The sequence below is a fragment of the Lepisosteus platostomus genome, chromosome 9 (assembly GCF_059453375.1).
Source record: "Lepisosteus platostomus isolate fLepPlt1 chromosome 9, fLepPlt1.hap1, whole genome shotgun sequence".
NCBI lineage: Eukaryota > Metazoa > Chordata > Actinopteri > Semionotiformes > Lepisosteidae > Lepisosteus > Lepisosteus platostomus.
Window position 1 is genome coordinate 33,870,617 of NC_142619.1, and position 15,124 is coordinate 33,885,740.

At 35.3% G+C, this 15,124-nt stretch overlaps 1 protein-coding gene across 1 annotated transcript; it reads left to right on the forward strand.

Annotated features, from left to right (window-relative positions):
* Nucleotides 1–1,239: 1,239 nt before the first annotated feature.
* On the forward strand, nucleotides 1,240–11,737 carry slc38a2 (solute carrier family 38 member 2). The gene is made up of 16 exons (XM_088644782.1): nucleotides 1,240–1,565; nucleotides 2,580–2,816; nucleotides 3,058–3,139; nucleotides 3,267–3,382; nucleotides 5,071–5,144; nucleotides 5,248–5,340; nucleotides 5,492–5,573; nucleotides 6,055–6,137; nucleotides 6,407–6,465; nucleotides 6,755–6,931; nucleotides 7,151–7,230; nucleotides 7,612–7,712; nucleotides 8,200–8,324; nucleotides 8,493–8,637; nucleotides 8,756–8,853; nucleotides 9,407–11,737. Exons 2-16 carry the CDS (start codon nucleotides 2,686–2,688, stop codon nucleotides 9,509–9,511), a joined length of 1,551 nt encoding a protein of 516 aa, XP_088500908.1. The 5' UTR covers nucleotides 1,240–1,565; nucleotides 2,580–2,685; the 3' UTR covers nucleotides 9,512–11,737.
* The last annotated feature ends 3,387 nt before the right edge of the window (nucleotides 11,738–15,124 follow it).

Below are 15,124 nucleotides of genomic sequence, written 5' to 3' on the forward strand. Positions count from 1 at the left end.
CAATTACCTGGAATTCTAGACTATTCAAAAATATATCTCTGCTATGTTCATAGCTATTCAAATATTATCAATATAGAATTTGTGATAAAACCCTTTCTGTATTGTCCTGTATCTGTCTTACCCTAACCCATTCCACCAAAAAAGTATGTTTACTACACATTTTCATTCTGCATGTGAAACAAGCATCTCTACATGTCACATAAAGTAGGTACCTGTTTAAATTGAGCATTCATTTTTAATTCCCAGTACAACAATACAGTCACTTGCAGTGAGTGCCCAAGTGTCATTTAGCTGACACTCACAGGTGACTCTTTCTAAACCAGAGCGACCTTGAGGCTTTTTCTATGAACTCTCTCTTCTACCTTCCGTCTATCATTGTACATTACACAACGCATTTGCGGTGACTGATTACAGTACTCTGTTGTTGCTTTAGGGACAGTACTTATAAAACGGAAATGTCGAGAAATAATAAACCTACAGATTGCGCAGTAACTGGAGCGGGTGTGTCAGAAAGACAGCTGTCATGCTGACATCAAAAATATTTTAATACTTGAGGTAATAAGAAGATTGTGACGAAATTGATTCCTTGATCAGTGGCTAAACAGTACAATTACTCGTGACACCGCAACAGTTTCTAAGTTCTTTTTTTATAACAAATGGTTCTCCCTTCTTATTTCTTGTGAAAAAACAAAACTCAGAATGAAAAACCCTTCGAATTTTTAGTAGTTTAACACCATTGAAAAACACCGGCACGACGTGAGATTACAGCTTATCTTTGCATTATGGCAACAGATGATGTTAATTGCATCATACACCGTACATTTTAAGACGTATCTAGTAACGAAAGAGAACTACATATATCGAGATCTGGGTTTTATGCCTTTTCCTTTTCTTGTAGACTATATTCGGAGTTATACCACATTCCTTTAAAATGAGTCAATTCCCCTACATGACCACATCCCCCTACTGAATTGTATGTGTTTTGCTTAAAGAGCTATTGTTCAATTCAAGCACATTGTCGCAAAAATGTAGTATGTTTGTAAATACAATCCGAAGTTTCAAAGAGAGGTCGTTGATCTTATATTACAGTTTAGACTAGTGGAAAAAAACGCAACGGCCATTTTCCCATGTTTGTACACAAACCTTGTTATTATCACAAGGACACTCCTTTATCCTTTTTGTTATAACCACTCCCCTGCTTCAGTCAGGCTGATGCAATTCCGCCTGTAGTTAAAAAGTAGGAGCAGATAGACTTAACAGCTTAGAGCAGTGTGGCGTTCAACGTGTGCGCGTCTTAGCAAATAAAAGAATAATATTGTAAAATAAATTTAACTTAATTCTACTGTTTCAGGAACTGAAATTAGTGTTTATTTGTATATTGTATTTATTTTCTATTGCGAGTATTTAAGTACATAGCTGGATATATTAACACCTATCGGTCTTATTTTACACAAGCCCCGATTTAGGTGCAATTTTTTTCGTCATTGAAGGTTTTTTAAAGTTAAAACGTCCTCTGATATTTTTTTCCAGCCGAAGGATTTTAACAAAAGGTTCAGCACATTGAGGTAAGTGGAACAATATTTTCCTGTAAATTTAAAAACTGCTGTTTTTTTTTTAAATCTAGAATGAATAGATCTGTAGATTATGATTGGTCCTAATGATTTATATAACCCGCATTCATAAAGACTAAGTCTTTTTTCCCTGATAGAAACATATATAGGAATATAAAATGTATCGTATAAATTGCTAATGTTATTAAAGTTATAATTTGTTTTATATATTCGTCTGGTAAATTGAAATGGTCGTTCTTCATTCGTTTTAAACTGCATCTCGAGTCAGATTCGTGGGGGAAATAAATAATTAAAGACTAACACAGCTGCAGTCTTGTGACTAAATGATTTACATTTTGCCGGAGAAGGCGGGTGGGGGTGCCAGACAGAGATGTAGCATTTTGGGTTCTTTTTTTTTTGGTACTCGTTTTTTTTATTCTTTTCAAATATAACTAACGAAACAAAGCAATCACACGAAAGTGGTTATATGTTTAATGAATTAAAGCGTAGCAGAATGCCATTTGAGACAGCGCTGCGCAAGATATCTTGCCAGTAAGACCAACACGTGCCTTTGTTTCCATTCGGAGACCCCGCTGAGAGGATCTGGATGAGATTAAAATACAGCGAAAGGCTGCAGATAGATCTCTCTTTGAAATACCTCACTGGTCTTAAGGGTTTTCAAATACTTAAAAAGTCTGCTAGGATTATTATGCTACAGCTCAATTTGTTATTTTAAAAACAAAACTAAATTTTAAACTATTCTGTTCTTTCCTTTAAAAAATGTTTTCCCAAATCCTGAAACCTACACATTAAGGGATAAAAGTGTGGGTTTTTGTTTTTCCAGTTTTGAAATGTAAATTGTAGCTTGAGTAATCGCGGATGCCGGCTAGTACTTTTCCATTCCTGAATGAGTCAGCCACCCCCTTCCCCCCTCCCTTTTTTTCAAACAATGTTCACATGACCTCGGATCTGTCAGAGGATGCTGCAGCTCTCGCGTTGCCCAGTATTGATTATTCATTGTTTCCTTAGGGACACGCAGCAAGGACAAAGACAGCGCCGTATCAAGGAGAGTGGAAGCTAGAAAGGAAGGTTAAAATACCAACAAAAAACGTTTTCCAACGGATTGAATTTTAAGATGAAACAAGGCGTGACTAAGACTGAGATGAGCCAGTTTAACATTTCCCCAGACGAGGACAGTAGCTGCAGTTCCAACAGCAATGAGTACGGTTATCCTGATTGTCCCGTTAAAAAGGTCCCAATAAGCAGGTGAGAATGACTTGTCACGTGTATTTGTTATGAAAGAGCCGAGCTGATTTATTTTTCAGCTATTTAATAAATTAGAACGGCATGTATGGCATCTGGCGTTGTGCCAACAGTTCTATTAAAGGGTATCTGGGTTGAATGTTTTATAATGGGGTAAAAAAAAGATTTTGCACAAATGTTGCATTTGGAAATGGGAGCAAATTAATAAGAAATGCAATCTTTTTCATTCATTTTTATTTTTTAGTCAATATCAAGATATGGACCCTGAGAGTCAAAATTTCCTCCCTGATCACCACCTGGGGAAGAAGAAATACGAAACTGAATATGTAAGTGCGTCTTATCTGTGCTGTGTCTTGTCTGTACTGAAGATTTATGTGCGTGCTAAAAGGAAGTCATTGGTCGTTCCCATTTCGCCAAAATGTTCATCTGCTTTTTTTCTTTATTTCCCAACAGCATGCTGGCACCACGTCCTTTGGCATGTCGGTGTTCAACCTCGGCAATGCCATCATGGGGAGTGGCATCCTTGGCCTCTCCTATGCCATGGCCAACACTGGAATTGCACTGTTTGTGTACGTATCCCGGTATCACTGTCACATTGGCTTGAAGTGAAGGTATCTGGCCCGGCAAGGTGATGTACGGTAGCCGAATTGATGCCTGCTGGCAGTATCTATCTATCTGCCTAGCTCGGGAAACATAAAGGAACTCAATTGTTCAGAGGGAAACCTTCAGGATTTGATATTTTATTAAAACGGCAGGAATGTTTTTTTTTTTTGTGCTCAGAACATCTGCATGCACAGGACAAAAGATCCAGGCAGTCCTCTCTAACTATGGTGGGGACGGTGTGATTAGACATAATTTCACTTGCAGTGCTTGTCCCACAAGAATTGTGAATGGATAAATCCGTCGTGCGAGCATGCCACTAGTTTCCCAATGGCTAGTGTTTACAAACAGAGTGTGCACCATCTGGATTCACGCAGTGCATTTGGGCTTCTGACAACTAAGTGGAATGAAGCTGCTTATCATTTTAATCCCCTGCAGTCAAGGCCAGATCACTTTGTGTTATATAAAGTTTTAAGGAGATCGTCTGGTTTTGTGTGATCACCCATGTGTTTATGGATCTCTTTATCCTGCGAACACATTAAACGCATAATTTTTTTTAGTTTTTTAAGCTATCAGTTTAATTGCCCCATTAGGTAGTGTTGTGTTTTAATTTAAAAAAAACTAAAGGCAAGTAATGGCAACTTTGTCACTGAGCTTTGGAAATTCGCACAAATGCACATTCTCGATAAAACTGCTAGGCCAGGCATTACTGAAACTAGGTTTGCGAGGATACTATATATATAAATGCATGTGTAGCAAAAACAACAGCTGAGTCCTGTTTGTATACCCAATGTCTTAAAACCTGTGAATAAGTTCAGTATGTAATTGATAGAATGGCACATCAAATGTCGCCCATTATGTGGTAGATGCACAGGTATAGCCCCTTGACTTTACTGCTCTAGATCATTTTAGGACATGATCACAGCTCAGAACAAATGCAGATTAGAGATAATGACATCCAGGGCTATTTATGTGTTGGCTACGTAGGCTACTTCTGCATTCAGTGCTGTGCTTGTAACAGGATATTTAAGGTCACATGCAATTTGTCTCTGAGGGAATAATGAGTGAGACATTGATGTAGTTGAGGGTAGTATTACCATTAAGAGACAGAATCCCAGACCTATGTGTTTTTAGATGCATTGGGCTAATTGCAAGGTTTATAAAAGCATTGCCTTAGTTACATTTTTAGAAAAATCTGATAAATAATCAAAGAATGAAACATTGAAAGAGATCAGGAAAGAAGAGACTTTATGAACTTGGACATGCAGAGACAGAAGCTTATGGAGATATTAGCTCTCGTTTCAGAGTCATTGTGTCATAAAGGACATAGGATATTCACTGAGGCCTTTGCCATGTTTATTATAGTAACATGATCACCGGGGACCTGTGCCGTAAAATGCCGAGCAAGAGAAATGTAGTTTGTCTGGGCTGAGACCTGGTCTTTTCAGTGTTAAGTTACAGTTCTTTAAAAAAGAACATGCTGAAACCTAACATGATCTTTTGATATTTTAACTATGTAGGGCCCCAAGGTTTTTCAACAATCCTTATGAAATCTAGTTAAATTTCTGCTGCTTTAATTGGAGAAGGAGCTGTATTAATGACTCGTGTTCTTCCAAGTGAAAAAATAATAATCCTTAGGTTTATGTTCCCTTTGCAGGATACTTCTGGTTGCTGTGTCAATCTTCTCTCTTTATTCTGTGCACCTTCTTCTGAAAACTGCAAATGAAGGAGGTAGAGAAAAAAAAACTTCATTATCTTGAAATAATTTGATTTGTATTTGAGTTTTGTGATTTGTAGTGTTTTGTGTAATTCTGGAAATGTTTTTATATTTTAGGATCATTAGTTTATGAACAGCTTGGATACAAGGCCTTTGGAATGCCTGGCAAATTGGCTGCTTCCTGCTCAATTACAATGCAGAACATCGGAGGTAAATGAAATTAACACTGATTTATTTTGATATCCTCATTAGAAGTGCCATTAGGCCTCCCTGGTAAACTGCAATTAAAATGAAAGAGAGAAACAGCCACAAGCTGCTGGTTAACATTTGCATGTTTAATTTATTTAATTTATTATTGCAGCAATGTCAAGCTACCTCTACATTGTGAAATACGAGCTGCCAATTGTGATCCAAGCATTTTTGGGAATAAAGGAGAACACTGGGTATGTTACAACTTAGTTCAATCAGTTCATTCTGTATGCAAAAATTCTAGATGTTTTTTTAAAAACATAATTATTAATATCGAAAGAATGACAGATGGAAATTTAAAAGCTCTATTTTTACTAGTGGACGTATTTTTCTCTGATTGCCACAGTGCCATAGAAACATATGTAAACTATAGGCTAATGACTAAAAATAGTGTTTCTTTAAGAAAGACAAATAAATATTCTGTAAAAAAGTAGAGTAATAAAGAGCCTATTAATTTAGTATATCTCTATATTGAAGTGTCCTGTGTTTTTAGTGAACTATTACTAAGGAACAAAGGTTGGAGGTACATATACAGTATGAACTGATTTTTGACTGATTCTCTTGTTAGAATAATGTCTTAGTTACTTCAGAAAAAGAAAAAAGATTTTTTAAATACCTTTGGCATTTAACCTTTCAATAATACATTTCAATAATTATAATTTTTTCCTTATTCAGGGAGTGGTATATCAATGGAGACTACCTTGTGCTATTCGTATCCGTGGCGATTATACTGCCCTTGTCACTGACTAGAAACCTAGGTAAGTAAATGCCCAGGGAATCCTGGAATGACAGTAGCAACATGTCTTCTTTATCTTGTACACACTCTAGCCAGCACTGCACAGTTGACTTAGAACTGCTCATTTCCTGGTGCTAACTGAAGCACTAGTGTGCAAAGTGTAGATATGTGCAAAGTGTTTGCTTATATCTGCTAGTGGATATACATTCTGTATCTCAATACTCAGCTATGAGAAACTGTGCTTTATTTGTTCTCTTTCACTTAATGGTGGTTACTGCTTTTATTTTTCAGGATATCTTGGTTACACCAGTGGATTTTCCCTGCTATGTATGGTCTTCTTTCTGATTGTTGTAAGTATATTTAAATATCATTAAAAATGACAGAGGATGTCTAAACATTAAACAATGAAGTTCTAGTTTAAGTGCACAATGGAGTATTCAAGTAGAAGACTCTTCTTGAAGCACTCATTGTTCTAAAATCCTCCCTTGTATCATTTGGGCACAGTGATTTTAATGCTAAACTAGATCTTGAAAATCTCTTACCCTGAGATGTATTTTATTTATTTTAATGCCCATTATAAATGCACGGATATTATTTTCTTTCAGATGTCTAAAAGGATTATTTATGTGTTTTCTTTAGGTTATTTACAAGAAGTTCCAAATCCCTTGCCCTCTACCACTGGAACACGATGCAGTAAACATGACTTTGAACCACACTTTGAGTCATTTATCAGAAGAAATCCACAGGAGAGCAGAGAATGCAACTGTTTATCAGGAAGATGCCTGCACACCAAAGTATTTTGTCTTCAACTCCCAGGTATGTGTTGTGTAATTCTCATACAGAGGAGACAAATAGTTTTTCTGGTAGCCTGGATAATAACTCTTATCAATGTGATTGTGGCTCAATAGTTTAAAGATCCAAATTTCAATGGGAACTTCAGTAATCACAGTTTTTTAAATCAGCTGTACATGTATGGGTTTTGTTATTTTTTAGCATTTTGACTGTTTTCTTAAGGTGTCTTTTTTCATTCTTTAGACTGTCTATGCTGTGCCAATCCTGACTTTCGCCTTTGTGTGTCACCCTGCTATACTGCCAATCTATGAAGAGCTGAAAGAGTGAGTGAAGTCATAAACTGTGAATACAAAACTTAGTAACACTTTGCGTTAGTGGTAAGAAATGATATTTCTGAATGTATTATAAATGAAATGTATGAATAGTGTGACATAAATGTGATAATAGAAAAGGCCTACTGTATATTAATCGAATCTACAATTAGGGCTAGTAGCCTAATCCTGACCATACACATAACAATGAGGTAGGGTAGTGTGAAAGGACAGGACTGACATTTGTGGTCATTATGTGGAACTTAACTTGAATGAAAACAGATATAATATAAGCATACAGTGAGACAAACAGTTTGGTTCTATGTAAGCACAGTTAGTGCTTTATTCACTTCAATTGAAAATAAATATGAAAAACATTTCATTTCTCTACAGCCGTTCTCGGAAGAGGATGCAGAATGTGTCCAATGTTTCCTTCTTCTCCATGTTTGTTATGTACCTACTGGCTGCTCTGTTTGGATACCTGACCTTCAGTGGTATGTTTTTTTTATGTTTCTCACAGTGGAGAATGCTAGGAGTTGGTAACTGAACTGCTTTAGAAAGAATATAAGAACATAATGGTAATTTACATACGCTTTTAACTTAAGCAATAATAAGCTTTTGTTCATTCATGTCTTTGGGCAAGTTTTAATAACTATGATTATATCTCTGAAGTAATGTTTGGGAATGTTGGTTATTTGTCACTATTTTCAATGGATAAACAGAGAATCCTGGCCCAGTTTCCTTAAGACTAGCAGTTTTATTTTTATGAGTGAAGACATGAGAATTGTGGAATTGTCACAAGGAATTTTCTCCCATTATGGAATGCATTGTTTCACATTCACTGTTTTTGCGGCTCCACACAAGATTTTATCCAGTGTAGTTTTTTTTGACAATGCAGAAGAATTATCACAGTGTGTGTGCAAAAATGATTTCAGTAACATTTGTAAAACATAATGTGTGAGATAAACTTGTCTTTCACAGATAATGTGGAACCCGAACTGCTTCACACCTACTCTAAGGTGTACAAGTTTGACGTAGTCCTGCTTGTTGTGCGTCTGGCAGTGCTGACAGCTGTGACTCTGACTGTACCCGTGGTTCTCTTTCCTGTAAGTGTGCCAGTATTTTTGCAAACAATTCTTTAGAAATTGATCTTTCTAGGGTGTGACCATTTCTAAAGAGTTTCGACAGTGGTAACTGTCATAACTGCATTGCTATTCTGCTTTTTATTGTCAAGAATTTTAATTTGGTCTTGTTCTTTTGAATCTTCTGTTCAGATTCGCACTTCCGTCAACCAGCTCCTGTGTGCATCCAAGGAATTCAGCTGGATTCGTCACACCATTATAACTTTTCTTCTCCTGAGTGGGACTAATGCGCTGGTGATTTTTGTGCCTACAATCAGGGACATCTTTGGGTTCATTGGTATGTTTTTGTTGGCTCTGTTCAGTTATGTTTTGTAGTCATGAACAAATGTTTGAGAGTAGCTGTAATATACAGTTATTTTGTCATCTTAAAGATTTGTTTCATGAATTTTTTACAGGTGCCTCTGCTGCTGCAATGCTGATCTTTATTCTTCCTTCTGCATTTTACATCAAGCTGGTGAAGAAGGAGTCAATGAAGTCAGTTCAGAAGATTGGGGTATGTATGATGTTATCAGCAGCAAGTGAATTTTCATCAGGTTTAACTTATACAAGTGATTGTTGCTTTTCACCTAATATTATTCTATGCACAGCATTAATGAAGGGGGATATTTTTGTACCATCTTATATAGCTTTTATTAAGAGAAGATGACTAATTAAAGTGTCTGATTTTGTATATGAAGCTGGGAATAATATAAGATCATATATTGTATATAATTAAATTGACCCTTTCAGCATTAGTAATATAAAAAAAATTGTTTTGAATTATTTAAAATTAGTGGATAATCTATGTGGAACACATTTTCTGCTGAAGTATAGCATATCATTAGTTTAACTCTAAACTATGGTTTACAAGCCATTGAAGGTTTTTTCTTCTGAATATTATTTCAAGAATTTTCCAAACAGATTAGATAAAGTATCACCCAAAAAAAATCAGTATTAGATAAGTAGTAGACCCCAAACCACAATCATTTTTCATTTGGGTATAACATTTTAACTCCTTGAGTGATTATGTAGTCATTTGTGTTATTTTGTTTTGTTTTTCTCTCTAGGCCTCAATCTTCTTAATCAGCGGATTCTTTGTTATGCTTGGAAGTATGACATTGATCATCCTGGACTGGATTCACAATAGTGCAGGTCAGGCTGACGGCCATTAAATGCAGAGTGACACCTTGTCACCACAGAGGTGCAGCTCCTGCACACCGACTCCAAAAACATCTTGCTTAGCTGAGAAATGGATTTCTGCCAGAAAACAGATCTGATTGTAAAGACTGGATCACAAAAAGTATTTTTGCTCGACCTCAACCAATGAGCAGTGATTTATATACCATTCCAAGAGAATGTATTGAACTTTGTACAGTACGCTATTAGGCCACATGGATGGCACTTAAAACTGTTCCTGTTACAAATGTTGTTTTTTAAAAGTTAATGGTACAGTACAGACTTTGATTGTGCCTCAACAGGGACATAGAAGTAATCTAGTACAACGCAGCTAAGACGTTCAAGTTCAGGTACTAAAAGTGACATTTGCATGTGTTCTATGTACCATGTGTCAACACTAATGCAGCTTTCACTTTGAAGCCTGGCCAATATGTACCATTTCTCACTTGGACTCTTGTAAGGGAGCTACTGGTCTTCAAAGGGGGATATGAAAGCATAAAACTACAGTAGTACTTAGGCTTTAATGAAAGTCTTCTCTTTTTTAATTTGCCAAAATAATTTGAATTAATGCGTTGCTGTGTGTATTTATAAACACTTAAACATTCACTGGAGTACTCTTAAACTCATCTCTATTACCTGATACGAACTGTAGGACATTTTAACAGTGTTCATTCCAATATTTCACTTGGAATATTTAAAACCTATGCTATAAACCCAAGTACTGAATGATGAAACTGTAAGATAGTTATTATGCTTAAAGGAACAGCTGTTACAACCATTCTGCAGTTCCTCTTAGGCATGTTCCATTTTGCATACAACTGCTGGTGATATGTGGACTACAGCTTTAAAACAGGAAGTATTAGCTGATTTAACCTGTTTTGTGTAATAGGAGTTACAATAAATCAACATAAATATTTATGGTTTAAGGTGCCATCAAAGTACCTTAATTTATAACTCCAAAGCTACCTACCTTACTTCTTGATTTGTAAAATGCTTTACATGCAACACTACGTATAAACTGTTTTAACGGAGCAAAGAATGCTACATGGCATGGCTTCCAGACTTACTGTACATAAACAGCACTAAAATGGAGATGGTTGTAAGATATAGCTGCTTGCCCCTAATATACAGTAGTCTGCAGCAGCAGTCTTCTGAATGACCATTGATTTGTCTTTTTTACAACCTCATCAAAAAATGTGGTGTTTTTTGACTGTTGGCAGCTTTGCTTTGAAAACAGGCTTTTATTGACTGTGTAATGTATGTGGCTTACTGGATTTGGGATCACCCCTAAATGAGTACCTTTTGTGTTTCTGTTACATCTGCTGTCACATTGTCACCTCACTGTAAGAGATGTCTCGCTGTGCTTCCAACGCACATTTCACAAATTGTGAACAATATTGTCCTGCGATATTTATGGAACAACATGAAATCGATGTAATTTAAACTATTTTACTATATTTATATTAATGTATATATGTACATATTGGTTGAACTGTATATAGGCCTTGTTTTTTTTATCTTTTTGCAAGTTGTTAAATATTGTAGAGCTGTGAAAGGCTGGTAATTTCAATTTGCATTACCTGCCTGTTGAGTTCTCCCTCCAGTGGACCAGCTAGCTTTAATTTTCTTTAGCAGTAGTAAGATGTGTTCCTCAAACCACTACTATACTTGTAATTCTGCAAATCTAATATTTTAAGTAGAAAATACCAAAACTAAAATATAGGCAATTACTAAGAGTTTTTGATGTATTTTGTTTCACTGTGGTGCAGCCTATCTAGGCACTATACAGAGCACACACACAACAGTATTATTTCTGTGTCAAGTTTGTCAAATGGCTCTATACAAGGTCCATATAAACAATGAGCCTTTGAATTTTATGATACTGATGAACGCTGTTTAAAACTGAAATTAAAATATAATCGACATTTTTTTAGACCTAACTACATTCAATAGACTTACTGCAGGTGACCTATGTGAGAGAAGTCTTGATTTGTTAGTTCGCAATGGTTTGTGTACACTTTAGAATTACTGTATATGTTGGTCCTGCATACATGTTTTTGTGCTAAATCATGTATGCTAATTTCAGTACTGTTGGAGAGAGGTATCTGAAAGAGTTATCCAGGCAAAGAGAGAGCATTACTGTCAGTGCTACACTCTTGTTTCAATGAAACTTTATGTATATCCTGTAATTATAAAGAAATAAAATTATTGATAATCCCTAATATCGTCTCTGGACATTGATTTATATGTGTTTGCACTTTGTGCTAATTCACAGGTCTTCATACTAAATTCAGGGCTGCATATGAGGCTAATATGAAATAATATTTTATTATTAAACTGCCTTTCTGGTCAAATGTAGTTTTGCTGTTCATAATTGTTCATTTCAAATATGTATCAAATAATGGAGACCCATTCATGGCAAGCATTACCAAAATAGTAGATACTCCAAAACAGCAGATAAGTAAAGCAAAATGAAACCTACAATCCACAGATCTAAACCTCCCATACATATTTTTTTCAAAGATGGACACTTCACATTCAATAAGCACTTACTTTTATAAGCCTTCATCTGCAGGAGCAACATATTGACATTTTGTTATTTCTTTTGACATGTAAGGAATGCCATGTTATCAAAATACAATTTCTGGCCTCTGCTTTCGTTTGTCTATTGCTAATTGAAAAACAGTGTCTCATAACTGGTGTCAGTGTCTCTAACTTTGTTTTGCTTTGTTATAGTACACAGAAGATTTGTCTGCTTCTATACTGTAGCTCATTTTATTTCCAAATTACATTACGCAGAAGTATTTTTAGTAAAATCACAGGAGTTCCCAAACGTTTCATTGAAAAGTACAACCGAACACAATCGTATTTTATTTTGGGGGAAGTAGTTTATATAGGGAAGTGAGCTAGTTTTGTAGCTTTCCAGATGTGACAATGCATTAATTACCGCATTACAGCTCACTTTGATCTGAGTAAGTGAAAATGTGTTTTGTATAGATAGTATTTTCTAAACATCATTACAGACTTCTTTATTTGCAGAACAACATGTCTTGAGAAGGCAAGCTTTCTCTGTTGAATTACCACTGTGGCAACTAGAAAAGAACACATAATCAAAATAAAGATAAAATGAATTATGAAGCTACAAGGTCTTGTCCTTTTGTGTTGGCTTTCTTTGGAATGTGCTGCTCTAGAAGAAGAAAAAAACATTAGATACATTGCTGTTCAGGAAGTTGCATACACACCATTCTGATTTCTCCAACTAGGCACTGTCCATTTATTCTTACTTCTGGAAATACTTTGATATTCTCCTTTGGAATAACAAGTTATATACTGTAGAGTGAGCAAATTCTGAAGCAGAGTCTAAAATATGAAACTTAAGACAAATCCAAAAGGAGCATGATTCTAAAAGAATAATTATTTTTTTCAGCCATATTTTGAAGCTATTAAGCTATTTTTTTAGTTATTAAACTATTGCTTAAGTCAAAATAGAAAGTGTCGATATGATAAACTGCTTTACGGAAAGAACTACTTTTAATAACAAACTCAAACCTTAGAGTGAAAATTTTAATTAAGGAAGTAAAACACAAATTTCTTGCATACACTTAAGAGTGGAAATAACTCTTATATGGTAATGTACTAAACAATTAGATCAGTTTTGAAATATTTTGATGTGTTTTACTTCTGTACTTTCAAAACCATATAATTTTAGCATTTTCTTGGGATTCAAGAGGACAAAAATTCAACATCGTAATACTTATCATATCTTTAAAGTGATATTATTATATATTATACTGTATATCTAATACCTTTATATCTTAAATTGAATGCAATACAAAATAGCATTTAATCAGACTGAGTGTAATGTAAAATTAGTGTGTTTTCACTTTTATATAAGATGATTAGACCATACCAAGTTGATTCCATTTTAATAGTCACAGTAGTGCATGTACTGTGCATTAGTAAGACAAGTGAGAAAGTCAATCAAACAATTAATCTCTATCCATTTCAAGATTTTATAGCTTCATTTTCTGAGACAGGGTTAGACAGACATCAGAGAGGCGTTTTTGGTCTTTGATCCAAGTACTCAGAATCCTCAAAGGCATTGACAATTTTAATCCACTGGAGCTGAAAAAAAGTGAAACACAACCAGAGGATAAAAATAGAAATAACATGGAAGTGCATTTTAAGATGTTTGGTCACTTAGCTACTATCTACAATCCATTATCCTAACCCAACAAGTAATTCGTGCAAAACAGGATACCCCTGGATGGGACGTCAGTCCATCAGAGGGCAAACACAGACAAACACAGTCTGGACTGTGGGAAGAAACCATAGAACTCAGAGGAACCCATGTGAACACGAGGAGAGCATATAAATTCCACACAGATACCACCCAAGAAATCGAACCACGGCCCCAGCACTGTGTCACCATGCTATCTGCTGCTGAATACCAAATGGGCTAAATGGCCAAATTTCCTCCTCTTGTTTTGTAATGGGGTGTATTATAGTTTCACTTGCAAAACTGGTGGACTATTAAATCAACTGAAATTAAAAAAACTGGAAAGTACAAATCTTGAATATGTCTTTTGCTCATTGCTTCAGGCAATAAATTAGATCCACTTCAACAGAAATTGACCTTGTTACATTTGGAGGCATGGTTATGTATAAACAAGCAGGATACAGTCGATTACATTGCTTTTTGCTTTTTGTGTATCTGTGCGTAAACGCCTCAGCATGGATGTATGTCTGAGCACCCTGGCTGTCTGGTTCCCTCTGTGGGGGAGGAAGAAATCACCATGGCAACAACAGCCATTTTATGTCTTACTATAGGCAGGTGCTTCCCTCCACAAAATACATCTGAGCCAAACAGTAACAATGGATTATTAAAATGCTCAAAATGACAATGAAGGAAAATATCACCATGAATTAAAAAAGATTGGTGTTATTTGTACAGATTTTTAAAACTTTATTTGTATATTTAGGTTTTTCTTACATGATTAATCTGATAAAAATGAGAAGTACTTTGAAGACCCTTTAAATAATCCTATTATTTTTTATAGAAAAAAACAAATAATTTTGCAGAGCTGAAACACCAAAAGGAAAACCTAATTAACATATTTGTAACACCAATCAGATTTAAGGAAAGATGGTAATAATTCACAAATACAAAGTGCACACCATGACCATTCAGTATTATTGACTCAATACATAATTTAGATCTAAATAAGGAATGTGTTTTTAAGTATGTACTGATATAACAAATTTTCTATCACAATATAAATGATAATATCTAACCTTATAACAGAAATTGAGCAAAATATATTGTAACAAAAATTGATTTAACTTCAGGAAGATGATGAATCACCAAATAACAGCACATGGATGTGTAGTGTGGTAATACCTTCAATGTGTCCCCTCTGGTTACTGATGTTAATGAAGATTGAAAAACCTTTTAGATTAAATTACTGTGAATTGAAGTGTGGCTCAATAGTAGTTAACAGGCAGTGAAAACTCCCTCCACAACCGTCAATGTGCAGCTCCTACCTGGATGATGTGACAGCAGCTAAAGGGTTCCAGTATCCTTAGCTATCAGTGAGGAGGAGAACAGA